Source organism: Peromyscus leucopus, chromosome 16_21 (genome assembly GCF_004664715.2).
Source record: "Peromyscus leucopus breed LL Stock chromosome 16_21, UCI_PerLeu_2.1, whole genome shotgun sequence".
Classification (NCBI taxonomy): Eukaryota; Metazoa; Chordata; class Mammalia; order Rodentia; family Cricetidae; genus Peromyscus; species Peromyscus leucopus.
This window is the reverse complement of record NC_051084.1, coordinates 66,911,012-66,929,102: the sequence shown is the minus strand read 5'-3', so window position 1 is coordinate 66,929,102 and position 18,091 is coordinate 66,911,012. Positions and strand designations below refer to the sequence as shown.

At 45.0% G+C, this 18,091-nt stretch overlaps 1 protein-coding gene across 2 annotated transcripts in view; it reads right to left on the bottom strand.

Annotated features, from left to right (window-relative positions):
• Positions 1 to 289: 289 nt before the first annotated feature.
• The window catches only part of Adgrf1 (adhesion G protein-coupled receptor F1), a 53,991-nt gene continuing 36,189 nt past the window's right edge, over positions 290 to 18,091 (bottom strand). Inside the window, exons 11-16 of one of the 2 annotated variants that reach the window (XM_028887278.2) lie at positions 16,577 to 16,762; positions 13,100 to 14,464; positions 10,849 to 10,890; positions 9,435 to 9,494; positions 2,810 to 2,876; positions 290 to 373 (exon numbers count right to left, since the gene is read on the bottom strand). In XM_028887278.2, coding sequence (XP_028743111.1) covers positions 300 to 373; positions 2,810 to 2,876; positions 9,435 to 9,494; positions 10,849 to 10,890; positions 13,100 to 14,464; positions 16,577 to 16,762 — 1,794 coding nt within the window. In that variant the 3' untranslated portion in view covers positions 290 to 299. The remainder of the gene's footprint in view (positions 374 to 2,809; positions 2,877 to 9,434; positions 9,495 to 10,848; positions 10,891 to 13,099; positions 14,465 to 16,576; positions 16,763 to 18,091) is intronic. The other variant, XM_037199953.1, reaches the window with a different exon arrangement.

Genomic DNA, 18,091 nt, shown 5'->3' with positions numbered 1-18,091 from the left:
CCTGCGCGGATGTCTATGCACCACGTGTGTGTAGTGCTCATAGAAGTCAGAAGGGGGCAGTAAATCCTCTGGAACAGATGGTTGGGATCCACCATGCGGGTGCTGGAACTGAGCCCAGGTCCTCTGCAAGAACAAGTGACTTAACCACGGGGCCACCTCTCCAGCCTCAGAGTACTCAATTTGTCCTCAGACCCCTAAGCCACAAAATCTCTTCTGATTTGCGCGTGTCTTCTCTGACGCGTGGCTCCGAAGGACGTGTTTCTCAGAGAAAAATCTGCCCTTGCTTGTGACACACGGCTTTATTCCGTGGATAAAAACTGGGTTAATGTGATCTCATTGGACGAGTCTCCAGTGTGAGAAAGCGCATACATGCCTGAGGGGGAGAAGAAGACAAGGTAAGTCACTGCTGTTGTTCTTGATTCCAATATAAAACAAAACGACAATGAGCCTAGGGGATGCCTTAAAGTGGGGCTAGGTCTAGCAAGGCGCCGAGGAAAACTAGAGAACGTGCTTGGTTGGTTGAGAGGGACAGCCCTTCGCTGAGACCACAGGAACCTGCATTCGTCAGCTATCTACCCCCGTAGATGAATAGACATTGTTTCTCAGCTACTGCTGGAAAATGAGATAGCGTAGACTTCAACTCAATGTATAGTTTACAGGAAGAGGCCCTGGAAGTGGTCTGTCTCCCCCCCCCCCCAACTGGTGAGGAACAAATGTCTGGAAAGGTGGAGATCAAAACCCTCTGTCTGGTTGGAGACTGTGAAAACAGGAAGGAAGGGGCTGGGGTAGGCACTTTTTCCAACACTTGAACTGAATCTGGATTTTAAGTTTTTTTTTTTTTTTTTCCTTTTTTAAAACCGTTTTACTGTTTTGAGAAATTCATTCCTGCAAATGATGTGTTTTGAGCAAATCCTTCCCATTCCCACCCTCCAATTTGTCCCCTATCCTCCCATTTCCTCTACCAATTTCATGTGCTCTGTTTTCAAATCTACTGAGCTCATTAGGTACTCTGTGTATGTGCAGGGATGTAAGACCATCTACTGGACATGGGTAGTGTGGTGATTTGAATGAGAACGTACCCCATAGGCTCTGTGGTATTTGAACCCAGTTGGTGGTGGTGTTTGGGAAGGAGAAGGAGGTGTGGCCTCATTGAAGGAAGCGTGTCACTGGGGGTGGGCTTTGAGAATGGAAAGATTCATGCCAATTCTAATTCCCTCTCTCTGCTTCCAGATGTGGTTGACGATGTGATTCCCCCACTCCTGTTCCCAGCGTCCACTTCCTGCCACCTGCTGAGTTCCTGGACTCCGCTCTACCATCATGGACTCTAACCTTCTGGACCCATAAGCCCAAAAAAACTCTTTCTTCTCTAATTTTCCTTGGCCATGATATTTTGTCACAGAAATAGAAAAGTAAAGGCAGCCTCTCAAGGACCACACCTCTAAGAAAACTGACTCTTCAGCTAGGGATTTCCCTCAATCCTTTCCTCGTCTATGCTGAAAGTTTGGCAGGATTGATTTTGTGCAGGTTTTATGCATGCAGTCACAGTCACTATGAATTTACACTATGATGACCACCACCCCCCTTGTCCAGCAAATACTGTTTGGGGAGAGATACTCACTATGTCTGATTCTTATAATCATTCTACCTCCTCTCCCATGAAGATCCCTAAACTTTTAGAAGAGTAGGTATCATATAGATATCCCAGTTAGAACCAAGCACTCTTATGGTGATATTTTATTTGTATTAAAATTTTATTTGTATGTTAATAAATAAAGTTGCCCCAGGGTCAGAGCTATTAGCAAGCCATAGCAAAGCTGGGTGGTGGTGTACGCTTGTAATCCCAGCACTTGGTAGGCAGAGCTAGTTAAGTCTCTGTGTGTTCAGGGATACAGCCAGCATTGGATACACACCTCTTTAATCTCAATACCAACCATAGAAGATCTGGAGGTCTGTACAGACAGGTAGTGACAAGGCAGTCATGTTAGGTTTACAACCAATGAGAAGGCAGAAAGTCTTTATAAAAACTTTAACACAGGAAGTAGCTCTCTTTCGGAGAGGTAGGACCACCGCAGGAGGAAGGGTAAGGTTTTAGCTCTTAGCTCTGACCTCTTGGCTTTCTTATTTGCATTGGTTCTGTGTTTCTTATTTAACAAGACAGTTGGTTACATCTACACACTCCACAGCTAGAATTTAAATAGTTTTGATGAAAACCTAAAATGTACTTAACCCTGATGTTGTCATAATTCAATGTAAAATGGGACTGAAGCTTTTCAGTAGGACTACAATGTAACTGGGAACACAATATATCTCTTCTACTTCTTCCTCCATGCCCCACCCTTCCTGCAAGAGTACCGCAACTCCGCCATGTTTAAATGTCCAGTGATCATCACTATATGAATTCAGTGGGGACAGTACTTTCTCAACCTCCTGAGTTGTCACACCTCCCTCTTGCAGGTCAGTTTAGAAAATAACAGGTGTCCATCACTGAACACCAGCACATGATCCCATGCCCTCTGCTCAGCACCTGGCATAAGAGGGATGACTCCCAGTAGGGAGTTAGCTGGGGCTGGTCTAACCATACTCCTCAACCCTAGGGGCTCGATGATGAGTGCTCCGGGTGTGTGTGTGTGTGTGTATGCTTATGAAGATCAAATCCCCAGTATTGCTTTATCAGCTCTGAACACAACCCAGAGGAACTCAGAGGCACGGCCATCTGGTACTGTTTCTTTTAATAGTTACTATCAGATTCTCTTCAGAATCATAACCTCTCTTCTTACCTCTTACACTCTTTGGCTGTATCGTAACTCACCTTTGTGTTGAAGTATGTTGAAAGGCTTTAAGCATTTGGGCTTGGTAACTGTATCTGAGGAGCTCTGCTGTACAAAAGAACAACAAAATAGTTTATGTTAGGTAGCTAGTTGGAAATCAGACTTGAAGGTCACGGAGGTGTGGTTCCTCTTTATAATTATCATCCTTTATAATATAGTTTGGGAACCCATGTCCTATATACCTGTTAACAGTGTAACTTAAGGACTCACACTTAAGAAGAAAAAAAGCAGTGCAGTGACCAGTCTTTAAAATTTTAGATATAACCAGGTGTGATGGCACATGTCTAATCCCAGACTCAGGAGGTAGAGGCTGGTGGATCTCTGTGAGTTCAAAGCCAGCCTGGTCTACAGAGTAAATTCCAAGACAGTCAGAGCTGTTACACAAAGAAGCCCTGCCTTAAAAAAAAAAAACGTTTTGAAGATAGCCATAAATTAAACCAAGAAGAAGGCTTTAGTATGACTTATCAAGAGAAGACATTTCCCCCTGGGAAAACACAGGTTTCAATTTTTCTTTAACTTCTTTTGGTTTGGTTTTGGGTTTTTTTTTTTTTGTTTTTTTTTTTTTTTTTTTTTTTTTTTTTTGATGTCTGTCTGTTTGTTTGGTTGGTTGGTTAGTTTTGCGTTTTTGGGACGGGTTTCTTTGTATAACTCTGACTCTCCTGGAACTCAATCTGTAGACCAGGCTGGCCTTGGACTCACAGAGCTCTGCCTGCCTCTGCCTCTGCATGCTGAGACCAAAGGTGTGCTCCATCACACCCAGCTTCTTTTAATCTGCTCTATTGCGTGATTTTGGTGTTTAGTGGCGTTATTTTGGTTTGGTTTGGTTTTTGAGACTGGGTCTGATGTAGCTCTGGCTAGCCTGGAACTCAGAGATCATCCTGCCTCTGCCTCTTGAGTGTTGGGATGAAATTAAAGACATGTAGTGCCACATCCAGCTGTCATGTGATCAAAGAACAGAATCTGAAGTTTGTCTTGACTATGGGTGAAGGCATGGCCTTATGGAAACTTACGGAAAACCAGAATATCTTGGTTACTATCAAGCAGGAAACCTGGTTGTAAATACCATGGACAGACCATTGCCCCCAAAGAGTTAATTAAATCGGGCTTGCCAGTCACTTCATAGTCTTTCTCCTTACCTTTTCAGTCCTTGGACGGGAAAAGGCCTGGCTGGGAAGCCATCAGTCCCAGCAAGTTTGTGTGAGAGTAGAAAGACTGCAGGAGCGTGCAGGCTGGCACGGCAGTCCCTTTGGCGCTGTGCACACTTACCCCGCGTGTTGGTAAGCCCTACATAATGGCCTCTCTGGCCATTGTCCATTCACACCCTATGAGAGTGCTTTCTTCAACAATGGTCGCTCTGTCTATTGTCCACTCTCATCCCCCAGGAGTGTGGTCCTCCACAGTGATCTCTCTTGCCCTTCCCCATGCTCCTGATTGCATTATTGTATTATTCCTTAATGAACTCTGCCTGTCTTCAATGTGTCGTCTTGTGACTCTCTTTTATTCCATGTACATAAGCTAGGATTCTATTTGCAAGAATATAGAATAGTCACTCGTTCATCCCTTCGTCTGCCTTTGAAAGTATAGGAGATGCCTGCATTTATCTCCAAATAATACTGTGTTTCTGTGTCTTTACGGTCCCAGGAACCAACTAGGAAGTGGCTTTGAGGGAAACATTACCCCTTTTCATATCCATGCTTATACTTCGCTCATTTGCCACTCAAAGCACTGAAACAAGCTAATGTTCATTGTAAACACAGCCCCGGCACAGCTTTGCCTCATTCTTGTACAACTTAGCATTCAGTCCTGTGAGTCAGCCATTGCTTATTGGTAGACAGACCGTGGAGACTGTAATAATTTAGGGACTGAATCACAAAGCTGGAGAGATAGATGGTGAAGCAGTTGAGAGCACTGGCTGCTCTCCTGAGAACCTGGGTTCAGTTCCCAGCACCCACAAGGTGACTCATGAGGATCTGTATCTCCAATTCAGGGCATCCATGGCCTTTGTGAGCATCAGACATGCACACAGTGTACATTCTTCCATATATGTAGGCAAAACAGTCATAGGCATACAATAAAAATATTTTTTAAAAATTGAAACTGAGCCACTAAAGCTGAAATAAAATGCTTCAAGCAAAGAGCAAGCATTGTTCCAGGCATTAGGAAGTGGGGAGGAATCCTTTCCATTCCCATTCTCATGCCATATGACACGGATGCTAAACCAAGAAGGGAGATGTAGATTCAGCAATGACCACCTCCCAGGCAACCTCTGCAGGACACAGGGTGGATGGATGGTCCTCACTGAGAACATGGCGGCTTCCTCTCCCATCCCTTCTGCCCTATCTCATCTCTTCAGTGTCCTTCTGTAGATCCCTGCCTCATCACATCTTTCTCAAGCCTTCTCTCAGTGAACTCTCAGCCTCATGGCTCTAACCTGTCCCTGCTGCTCACCTTCCCTCATTCAGACAGGCCTTATGTCAAGAAAAGAGGCCACTCTGGTCTTCTTTATTTTGTTTCTGAATCTGTCTCTTGCTTCCTTTATCTTCGTCCGTTTGCTTTCCACATCCCACAGTTCTAACAAGCTCACTGCTTTTGGTCCTGCGTTTATACATTGTCCCCTTCTATTCTCATGGTCTTTTCACTCACAAGCTCCTGATCTTCTTTCTTGTTGTTTCCAGTTATGGATGCATGTATATGACTGTGTGTATGTGAACAAGAGTGCAATGCTCACAGAGGCCAGCAGATGTCACTGAACTCCCTGGAGTTGGAGTCAGAGACATTTGTGACCCACCAGTGTGGGAGGCTGGGAACTGAATTTGGGTTGTCCGAAAGAACGCCTAGGAGATCTTAACCACTGAGCCATTTTGCCCCAGTTCCTGTCTCTACTTTCTAATAATCCATAATCTGGGTTCTTGATTGTGTTTTGTTTTCCATTTAAATTTCCTCAGAGACAGACAACCACTATGCTAGTTTTGATTATTGGCTTGACATATCCAGAACCACCTAGAAAGAGAGTCTCAATGAGGAGTTGCCTACCTTAGATTGACACAGAGGCATGTGAAGTTCCATCCTAATTAGTCTTATCTATAAAAACCTGGAGTCAAATAGCAGAGTGAGAGCTGAAAGATAGAGAAGCAGAACAGCAGCCACTAGAGACTTCTTATGACCCCTATGAATCCTCAGACTGAATGGGGGTGCAGATCCTGTCTCCACCCACCTTATAAGTGCTGGGATTAAAGGCACGAGCCTCCCCTGTGCTGGGATGAAAGGCATGAGCCTCCCCTGTGCTGGGATGAAAGGCATGAGCCTCCCCTGTGCTGGGATGAAAGGCTTGTGCCACCACTGCCTGGCCTCTCTGGTTAACTAGTGGCTAGCTCCGCCCTCTGATCTCCAAGCTTTATTATCATACAACAGGTGTGTCTGTGAGGGAAAATCTTAATTATGTTCATTGATGTGCCATCCTTTTCTGGACAGGACATCCTGAACTGTGCACAAATGAGCACATAAGCTGAGCACAAGCCCATGTTCTCTGCCCCAGCCCCTCCTGACTGCGGACTCCTGCCACTTTGAGTGCAGTAACAAATGACCTGGACGTGTGAGCCAAACGACCCTTCCTTCTCTAAGTTGCTTTCTGCCTGATATTTTACCACAGAAACAGAAAGTGAAGCCAGGACAATCATTGGACCAGACAACCAAAATGGAAATCTAATTTTGACCACCTGGCTTGAATCAAAATGCGGAGGGCCACGGATGCCGAAGAAACAGGCCCTCGGTGACCGTCACCGGCTAGTGACCACCCTCACATCGGAAGAGCACTGAAATGGCATGTCAGAAATGGAGAAGTGCTGCTGGGCATTGGAGCCTTCGAGTCTGTTTTGTTTTCTGTCTTTGATTTTCAATGAGGAAAAACACCGACTTCCTGCTCTGAAGGGCAGGGAGTGCCCCGCCTCATTTTATTCACTGATGTGTATTCTTTTCTGTAACTTCCTCATTTTCCTGAGACTACACAATAGCATCAGTCTCACGCCTTCTGGCACAGCGGTTTGAGTTCAAGACATAATATTAAAATCATAGACTGTAAGAACCTCTTTGAGCCACTGTAAGACTTTCCTCAGACCTGTGGCCAATGGGGTACAAGTCACGGGACATGGGCCAAGATGGGTTACTGTTCCTTACACCCACAGCAGTGCTCTGCTATTAACGGAGATCAAGGGAGCTCTATGATGATTTCCTCAATGAGCTGTGATTTATTTTAAGTCTACTTTTTTGTGTGTATATGTGTGAGGATGCCACATATGTGTGGTGAGCACAAAAGCCAGACGAGTGTGTCAGATCTCTTGGAGCTGGAGTTACAGATGGTTATGTGGTACCTGATGTGAGTGCTAGGGACCTTCAGGAAGAATAGCAAATGCTCTCAACCACTGAGCTGCCTCCCCAGTCCATAATTTTATTTTTGTTTTCATTTCGTATTGCCTATGAGAGCCAAACTCTTTATGTTTCAAGAGCTAGCCTTGAACTCCTGATCTTCTTGCCTACACCTCCCTAAACATTAGGATTATAGTTGTCTTGGTTACTCTGCTATTGCTACAAAGAGACACCATGACCAAGGGAATTCTTATAAAGGAAAGCACTTAACTGGGGCTTGCTTACAGTTTCAGAGTCTTAGTCCATTTTCATCATGACGGGGCATGGCAGCAGGCAGGCAGACATGGTGCTGAAGAAATAGCTGAGGGGTATATCCTGATCTATCAGCAAAAGGAGAGAGGAGAGAGAGAGAGGAGAGAGAGAGGAAAGGGGGGGAGAGAGACAAAGAGAGAGAGAAACTGGACCTAGTCATAGGCTTTTGAAACATTTAAGGCCACCTCCAGTGACACACTTCCTCCAAAAAGGCCACGCCTCCTAATTATTTTAATCCTTTCAAACAGTTCCACTCCCTGGTGATTAAGCATTCATATATATATATATAAGCCAAGAGAGACGATTCTTATTCAAACCACCACTGTGGTATACCTCTACACTTTTTTATTTTAAAATTCTACTGTTTCTTATAAAAATCTCTGAACACTCATGTAAGGTTGTGTGTACAGTTAACTTGGATGACTTTTTACCAAATAGAGACATCTCTACTTTAGCACTCTTTCTGAAAAGTCCTCTACGTCTTGTCAAAAGTCTTAAACTAACATTGAAAGTAGAAAATGTGTATGTGAGTGCTGTGCTGTAGCACACCACCCTCAGGGCACTTTTGTAGAAAGAATGAAATTGCAACTCACCCCCACCTCACCCCCACTCCCACCCCACCCCCACCTCACCCCCACTCCCACCCCACCCACCCCCACCTCACCTCATCCCCACCCCCCACTTCCACTCCACCTCAATCCCAACCCACCCCTAGCCTACCCTAACCCCAACCCCAACACACCGACCCCACCCCCACCCTACTCCATCCCCACCCCCACCCCACCCCACCCCACCCCACCCCAACCCATCTTTCCTATGCAAACTCCTCAGGTTCTGGATTGCAGACCTAAAGGCTGGGGATATCAGGGAATCAAATGTTTTATCCACTCACAGCAAACAAGGCAGTGGACAAGGGGGATAAGCAGACATGGGAAGAGAAAAGAATCTCCCTCCCACTTCTCCTGGTTGAGAATCAAAGAATCTCATGAATGACATTTACGGGCAAAGTGTCACGTCACAGTGAGCTATGTGTACTAGGGATTTCTTTAATAATTTTTGTTTGTTTGTTTTGTTTTGTTTTCAAGACAGGGTTTCTCTGTGTAGCCTTAGCTATCTGGAACTTGCTCTGTAGACCAGGCTGGCCTCAAACTCAGAGATCCGCCTGCCTCTGCCTCCTGAGTGCTGCGATTAAAGGCGTACGCCCCCACTTCCTGGCTCCTTTAATTTTTTTAACCTCTATTTTTAAGTCACCTATACAATACACCTCAAGAAATATCTTACCATCTTGCTTGGCATTAAAGGCGTGCGCCACCACTGCCCAGCATTGTTTGTTTGTTTGTTTAAAGTTCTTAGTTAAAAATAAGTTCACCAGAGTATTATTTTTACCTAGCTTCTAAAATCTTTCAAACAGTGTAACTCCAAAGTCGCCGAAATTGTATACGTAGCTATGGCTAACACACTAGAATGTGACTCTCTTGAGAAGTGGCCCCACTGTGTGCCACTGTCCCCCTCTAGCCCTCCCTCCCCCTTTTAATGTCCATGCTTAGCATGTTTTCTTAGTAAACTCTAACCTTGTTTCACACTGGCCCACCTTGAGATTCTTTTCTGCATTCTTTGTCAAGAAGACCACCTTAATACGGAGTTAACACGGTTTCTGAACACTCTGGCCACTGCCAGTGGCTGGTGGCAGAATAGAGACCCATCTCGGGCAGCCCTGACACAGCACCAAAGTCCTGTAGGTTTCAAGCCTTCCTATACATTTGCCCAGGCCTCCTTACACGTAGCTCTTTATCTATCCGCCAGCCCTGGCCGGGCACCATACCAATGATGCCGGAAAAACAAGGGCCTTCCACAGAAATGAGCTAGCCACAGATGATGTAGAGGGAAAAATGCAAAGCTCCTACTTCGTGCCTTGGAGCTGGAGGACATTACCTTTGATGTTTGCTTCCGTGAGCTTAACAGAGTCAACTTATTGGACAGAAGTTGCCGCAGCTGTCGGGACATCAAAAAAAGTGGTGAAAAGAGAGAAATAATCAGGTGTCAGCATATTAAGAAAAAAGCACCCTTTAAAACTGCTAATTAGCAACATCACTTCTAAGCAACACATCTAGACCATTACACAAACGTGTAGTAGATGACTCTCATAACCTCACTTCCTAGAAGCAAAACTAGAATCCAACATGAAACAACAGTATCTAAGGTAACAATGCACGAGCATCTGGCAATCATTGCTGGGGTGAATTTTATCTGTGGAGGGAAGGGTCTGGTTTCCTAACCATGTGTCTGGTAGGAACATGGCAATCGTTAGAAAACTGCCTGTAAATGGGTGGTAATATATGGCAAATGAGTTTACAATAAAATCTTTTCTATTTTTAGTATTATTGGTTGATTGATGTGTATGAGTATTTTTGCCTGCATGTATGTCTATACACCATGGGTGTGCCTGTGCAGGTCAGAAGAGGCAGCTGGTCCCCTGGAATGGGAGTTACAGGCGGTTGTAAGTCATCGTGTGAGTGCTGGGAACCAAACCTGGGTCCTCTGCAGGAGCAACTCCAGCCCCCATAATAAAACCTTGTTGTCTTCTTACTGAAACATCCATTGCTGCCTCTACTCTCGACATGATTGCTTGCTACTTGGGAGGGAGAATGGAGGGGCACGGTTCTTCACAGTTTTTTTTTCTATTTATCTTTCACTAAAACTAATAGTCCTTTGTTGGGAACTTTGTTTAATGTGAGAAACTACTTAGCATTCGATAGCCTGGAAATGTGGAAGTTGTGTCCTTCCTGCATATGTTAAATAAACCGGCAAAGGAATTCAAGGCACAAAACAGAACTCATCCCCTCAGAAAGCAATCTGACCCTGACCCATTGCCAGAGCATAATTTAAATTAGAAAGTGATTCCCCTGCTTGCTTTGGAGGCAGAATCTCACTCCTCTTGCTGGTCTGGAACGCTTTGTGTACCACAAGCTGGCCTGGGACTTGTAATCCTTCTGTCTCTGCCTTCTGAGTTACTGGGATTCCAGAGATGTACAACCACACCAGGCTTAGAAAGATTAACTAGAAAAGGCTCTCTCTCTCTCTCTCTCTCTCTCTCTCTCTCTCTCTCTCTCTCTCTCTCTCTCTCTCTCTGCTGTGAGGTTCACTTTACTTGCTATTGACTCTATATGCTTAATCAGCAAGGATGGCTTAGGTCCTTCGTCTCCTGGATGAGTCTGTCTTTTGTAAAATTATAGAATTTTATTACCTAAGTACCCATCATATGTATAAAAAAGGCCTTGGAACTGAAGGGGAGGTTTTTAAATATGCCTGCATTACATAATGAAGGAAGAAATGAATATACACATACCTTATTATCCAAGAGAATTCCAAAACAGAAGATGAAAAATCCCTTTAACAACCAAAAGCAAAGAGTAAATCATGTGTATTGTATTATGTTTTCTTCTCCAGACAAGAAATAATCTATGTATTATATGACACAATTCTATCATCCTGTCAACCTTACTATACTCCAATGTTGGTTTTCTTCCCTCTCTTTTTGGAGGTTAGGTCACATTCTATAACCCAGGCTAGCCTGGTACTCACTACAGGCCAGGCTGGCCTCAAAGTTGTGATTCTTCTGCCTCTACCCCTTGAGTGCTGGGTGACAGCCAGGCACTCTATGCTCAGCTTGAGCTTGTTTTCTTGTCTGCCCCCTGCTAGACTGCAGGCTTCTAGAAGGCAAGAATAGTGTGAGCTCTACAGTGCCCGGCACATCACCAAGGGCTCACGGCTTGTTTTTCATGAGTGTGTTAATGAGCAAATGATTGAATGAATGAGGTTGCAAACTCATGTGGAACTTCATCCTCTACCATGATGCTATTCAAAACCCCAGATAGCTCCCAATTAACCATTCTTTAGACCAAGCACTTCATAAGCATTTATCATGTACGTGCGATGGCGGCAGGCCCTGGGCTTCAGCATCCCTGTGACCAGGAGGAGGAAGGTGGTCTCTGTGAGGAAACTTCTCTTCAAGTATGTCTCTTAGAAAATCTTGGCAAAGGCTTGCTTCCTCCCAGTCAGAGACCCTTTCATTCATGCTTGTCAAATAGCACACTGCTCACAAGCCTGCCCTTCCTAGAGCTGTCGAGACTTGTCACCATTGGGTGCGTGATTTCTGTGACTTCATCTGTGACGAACGCCTGCACGTTAACTGTGGTGTTGACTGCCGGGTCACCTCCAGGAAACTCTCTCAATATTTACTGAATCGGAGCACTGTGCCAGGTGCTGAATTACCTTCCCTAACCCTCAAATTGTTCCCTCACCATTACTGTGGCCGCTACTCATCAACTGGGAAAACTGGGGGACGCCGAGACTGAGAACACAGTTGGTATTTGAGAGAAAACACTCTTGACTCCAGAACCCAAAAGGTGACCACCATCTCTTTGAGTCATTGTCCTCAGTGGTCTGGCCCTAACCTGCAATAAACCATGGTTGAAGACTTTCTCCCAGACACATCAAGACCTAAGGGTTATTTTTTCCATTTTTTTCTGAACACTTTCTGACTATGGAATATAAAGGCCACCCTGAAGAGTAAGGATCAGCAATTTAGTCTTCTCGTGGAAAGACTAAATTGTAAGTCTTTGGGTCTTTGTAAGACACACAACAGCTGTTTCAGTTCTTCTGCTTTGGAGAGAAAAGAGCCATAGGTTCTGTGGACATTAACAGGCATGGTTGGGTCCCAAGAAAATGTTATTTACAAAATTTGGCTGTTGGTGTCCGGTTGCTGGCCTCTGTTTATTAAATACCAGGGAGCTGTTTGCTTTATATCTGTCAAGGCCAACAAGTACTTTTGAGTTATTTCTCTTTCTTTGCTTTGTCAGAGATTCGTATGAGAGATGACTGCATCAACCACAAAAGAGATAAATGTCCGTTACGTGAACTCTAATAGATTTAAGCTCTGCAGTGGGTTACTGGGAAAGTCTAGAATTCTGCTTTGGTATGACATGAACTTTTGGGGAAAATGGATGGGTTTGTCCTCTCACTGTTTCCATGCACTTTGTGTTATAGACTTGTTGGAGCCAAGGAGACGAGATCATCTTCATCCACTAACCCTAGTTCTCTATACATATTCCGATGACAGTGTTCGGTTGGAACCTCCAGCTCGCTCCTGCACAGTCTGAGAAGCCCCATTTCTCTCTCCAAAGCCTGCCTTCTCACAGAATCTTCAACAAAGAAAAGGGGCCCAAAAGCCCAGTCAGTTCCACATTCTGGGCAACTATGGTGGCTCTTCCCCAGAAGTTGCCCGCAGCCCAAGTCCCCGTCTAACATGTTCAGTTTTTTACCACACTTGGGCACAAATCCAGCTTGTGGCAGACACATCATCACCCCTCACCTACAAAGTTATATAACCTCCCTGCTTTAGTTTAGGTCTGTGACTTCTGCCTCGATCTCTGGGACTGGAGAACTTACCCAGGAATTGCATTGCTCAAATAAACCTGGTCTCTTACTTTTTCAGTTGGGCTTGATCTGGCTTACTGTGTAGGCAGAGATACCTATTCTCAGGCTACATAAAAGCTATTAGACAGGAGTTCATAACACATCACTCTTATTGTTCTTACCTGGAAAGCATTAAGCAAAGCAAAAAGAACATGCCAAGCTACATTCTGGCTGTCCACCATTGTTCCTATGCCGAAGCCCCAGGTGAGCCCTAGCAGTGGGGTCAGAATGAGGAGGCTCTTTCCCATGCGGATGGCAGTGGCCTTGTCGTCCTGACTCAGTCTTTCTCCAACCGCTGGCCTCCAGAGCTTCCTGAGGACCAGCAGCACCACAGCCAAGTTCACGACCACAATTGTCAACGCAGGAACAACAAACGCCAAGAGGGGTTTGCTCTCATCAGACCAGTTAAGCCAGCACACATTGCTCCTTTTGTAGCTGTTGCTAGGTTGGGTGACTGCAATGGTGATGACGGATATAAGGAGAGGGCACCCGTAGCCCAGGCAGAACCCAGTGGCCATCGTGGTAGGCAGAGCCATGTGATGGAACACGAGGATGATTCGATAAGCCAGCAGGGCGCCGAGCACAAGCATCCAGAAAAACAAAGCGAGGTAGAAAAAGTGGGTAAAGAACACGGCAGCTACGCAGACTCCAGAAGGGCTGACGGCGGTATCCACGGTGGCAGCAATGATAAACCAAACATCAGCAATTAAGAGTGACAGGGCGATGTTCACCAGGCAGACATGGCGTGTGTATGAGGTTTGGCTTTTCTTGGTCTGCTTCCAAAACAGAGACTCGATGATCAGGCATAAGATTAGACTTGCAATGGAGATGCCCAGTCCGATGTACGTAATCCATTTCACCACAGGGACAATCGAAGAGGGGACGAAGGGAGACATGAGCACGGAGAAGGAGGTCAAGTGCATACATCGGCACAGCACTGTGCCTGGAGTTTCATTCACGAGTTGGCAGCCTGCGTTATTCCATTGCAAATGACTGAAATCCCAAAACACACAATGAGGCTGGCTCAGGTTTCCCTTTACCTTGGAAAAGTTTAGGAAAATTTCATTGATGGAATCATTTTGGATAAGTGTGGTTATCACCAGCCCATTGATCCGTGCGTTTCCTCCGTGGGTAATGGGTAGAATGTTCCCAAAGGTCAAAGAGGCCATGCTGATAATAGTCTTTGGATGGGATTCCTGGAATTGATCTGGTTCAATAAACACGTGGCCTCGGATGGGCAGAGAGGCGTTTTGTTGTAGCATTTCAATCTGATAGTTGTAACCCTGTGTGCTTTGGATTTGAGTCCCTTTCCAGTCGATGGAGTTTTGAGAAAAATTAAGAGGCAGGGCAGTGGGAGGTATGAGAGTGCTGATGTTTTCCAATGTCTCTAGCAGCTTTGAGCTGGCATCCTTTTCTTCTTGTAATAAAATTGTCCAATTAGTTATGGAGGTTGAGTTCAGAATATGATTAGCTATGTTGATGACATTCTGAAACATAAGAATCAAAGTCAGTTTAGGTCTTCTGAGAGAGGGGAGCTAAGAGTGGAAGGTTGATCTTATGAGGGGAAAAGGCCGTAGAATTGGTGAGTTGAGGATCACAGGAAAACTCAGGACTTCTGTTAGTCCTGTCACTCAATCCAGTACAAGTGTCTGTGTAAAGAAACTTGGGCCAAGATCGCAAGATACCTCGGTGAGTAGTAAGGTGCTGCTGCCAATCCTGGTGACCTGAGTTCAAGTCCCAGAACCCACCTGATTGAAGGACAGAGCCAACTCCCACAGGTTGTCCTCTGGTCTCCATACACATACTACAGTGTATGCAGCTCCCCCCCCCCCACACACAGAATAAATAAAATCCAGAGTGGTCATCCCAAGGAATCTGCAATCACAGTAGCGCTTTTCTTCAGCATGGAGGAATAAGCACCCTACAACACACAGGTGTGCATTCCTTCATCGCTGGGATGGGGGAGGTGACCGCACTAGTGAACAGCTACAGCACAAAGACAGGAGCATGACCTCCAACAGCTTCCCCCTTTTGCTTCTTTAGCTAACATTAGAATTTGTTTTCGTTTTATCGAATTGTATCTTATTTTATTATTATCTCTTAGAAGCCTGTTCTCTTCTAACAAGAGACCAAAACGGGGTGGATCTGGATGGGGGGTGGGGTGGGGAAAAGTGGTTAAAATAGAGGAAGGAGGGGACTGTAATCAAGATACAGTGTATGAACAACACCTATTTTTCCATTTGAAAAGGCTTGTAAATTCATGTCACAGGTGCTCAAATTTCAATTCCTGGGGTTTTGTTGTTGTTTACTGCATAAGAATATCCAACAGTGATCCTTAAAAACCGTGCAGTATTGAACTGTTGCCTGGGGAGATGGCTCCGAGGCTGAGAGCACTTACTGCTCTTTCAGGGGACTCACTTCAGGTTCCCCATCTTCCTCCTTCAGCCTCTCAGGGGCTAGAACTGCAGGCCTGTGTCAGCAAGTCTTACACTGCTGTTCTGTTTGTTCTTATTCTTAATTGAAAATCAATTTTTTCATAAAGTCTATTCTAATGAATGTCCCCCCTCCAGTCCCCCCACCCCCACCCAATTCCACACCCTTTCTCTCTCTCATTAGAAAACAAACAGGCATCTAAATAATAATAATAATAATAAGGTAAAGTAAGATGAAATAATAGCAAACAAACCAAAATAGAACAAAACAGACGAACGGGGGCAAAGCCAAGAAACACATAAACACACAGCTGCACACCAACTGGCACACACAGATTGCACACAAATCCCATAAACACACAAAACAGGGAACCACACTGTGTACTCAAAGGACCTGTAAGAAGCACACGAGGGTTGCTCTTAAGTGTGGTTTGTATCCCCAGAGACTCTATTGGACAAAACACATTAGTTGCACTGCCTTTCTTATGGTGACCAAATATTATCCTGTCATGGATAAGTACCAAAATTTAAATATCTAAACTAAACCAGCCAGTTCTTACATTGTACACTGCAAAGGTCAGAATTTACAAAACTTAAGATGACACATATTATAGATTACACACACCAAGGATTGAGGGTGTAGTGAGCATTGGGCCCCAGGTTCAGTCCTCACTACGGGGTCCGGGGAGAGAAGAAATGAAATATTAATGCCCATGTTCAATAGTGCAAAAGCTTACCCCATCCTCTAAACCTGAACCTTCACAAGCAGCCTGTTTGTGGGCAGATTTGAATTTAGTCTGTTTATCCTATGAGTTTATTGTATACTGTGAAAATGGAAAAAAAAAAAAAAAAAAAAAAGCTCACACTGGGAATGTTCCATGGTTTCTCTGCTTTTCTCAAGAGTTTCCCCATCATCCAGGCTCTTGTTACACCTCCCACAAGATGTAGCATTGGAAGTGAGACCTTCAATCTGGGTGTAGTGGTACAGGCCTGTAATCCCAGCACTCAGCAAGGTAAACCAGGATGGTTTCCAGGAGTTCAAGGTTAGCCTAGCCTATGTCTTGCAGGCCAGGTCAGCCCGAGCCACATTGTGAGATCCAGTCTCGTAAAATGCTAAATTGTAAATAAATAAATACAGTGAGTCCTTCAAGCGTAGGAAGACCATACCTTCAGGGTCGAGTTGGACACAGTGAAAGAGTTCTCCAGTGACAGGGATGAAATGTCGCTCAGAAGTGACACCACTGAAGCCAGGTTCCCAGCTGTGGTGGATGAGCTTTCAACGATGGCGGAAAGATTTTGCACCAAAGAAGACACATCTGCCTCTGTGATGTTGCCTGCAATCATGCTGAAATTCTTTTTAAAAAAATTAAAGAAAGATTAAGAAGATTGAGTTCTGGGGGCAGTGGAGGGGGGACAGAAATGCTTGCACATCGTTAGATTGCAAATCAGATGTCTTGTCCACAGAACAAACAGTGCAGTGTATCAGCGGATAACTATACAGCAGTGGCAAACAGCAATGGTGTGTTCGATGCTTCTTATATTCTAGACCCTGTGCTAAATGCTTTCTAGGAAATTGTTGATTGAACGTCTTCAATGCTCTTTGAAGGAATTAGTTTTATTATTGATATTTTAGCGCTAAGGGAAATGGATCATGAAAAAAGTCACTGAAAGACCTTTTCAAATATATCACAAACTCAGTTATAGGAAAATGGATAATGACTGAGATTTGGTGATTTTTGCAAGGAGTACTGGGCTAAAAGTGGTACTGCCAGTACCGAGCTCTGCCAGTACTAATCCTGTACCTCCTGTACAGAGTGAGAAAGGGATGGGCACATGAGTCAATATGGCTACTGGGCTTGGGTCCACCCCACTATGTGGCTGGGTTTAGAGTCTCGCTTCTTCCTTCAGGCTCGTCTACTGCTGTTATGCTAGGCTAACTGAGAGGTGGGGGGAGGACGGTGAGCGGGAGTGTTCGCCTCCATCAACACAGGTTGACCCAGGATCCCAGATCCCACCCGACCTCCTTGCTCTCCTCAGCTGACTGTCCTGCTCTCTGCCTGCCCTCCCATCCGGGATCAGCAAGTTCTAACTACTGCCATGTTCAGAGCTGGGGCAAGGAAGGAGAGAGCAAGACTGGACTCCAGTGGTTCCCTGCTCTAGTCTATAGGTGCAGACACAGAGGGCAGAAAGGGGCTGGTAATCGTTCCGGGATGCTTTGTGCTTAGACACACAGCCCTCCTTTGGTGTTCTCTATTGTGAGAGGGAGGCCTCTGGCAGGTTGGAAGCTCTACTCCATATGGAGGTCTGCTGCAAGTGCAATGGCTGAGCCGGTCTGAAAGCCTCCCCCCGCCCCCCCTGTGATTTCATTTCTCCTGTTCCTGACCATTTACCTCCTCTTTGCTTTGCCTTTTCTTTTTCTTTTTTTAAATACAAAGCTAGAATGTAAGCCGCCGCACTGGAATAGAAATCAAGGAATCAAGGGACCTTGTTTCCAGATCACTATAATTGTTATCACTGGCTGCTTTGTCCCTTGTTTCCTGAAGATTTAGATTTAGATTTTCATTTATATTTATATGCAAGGTCTATTGTGTGGGTCACCACCTGCTCCCCCGTCCAACCTACTCGATATTCCAATAGAAGATATTTGTTGTACATTCTCACTTATATTAAGTACATTACCCT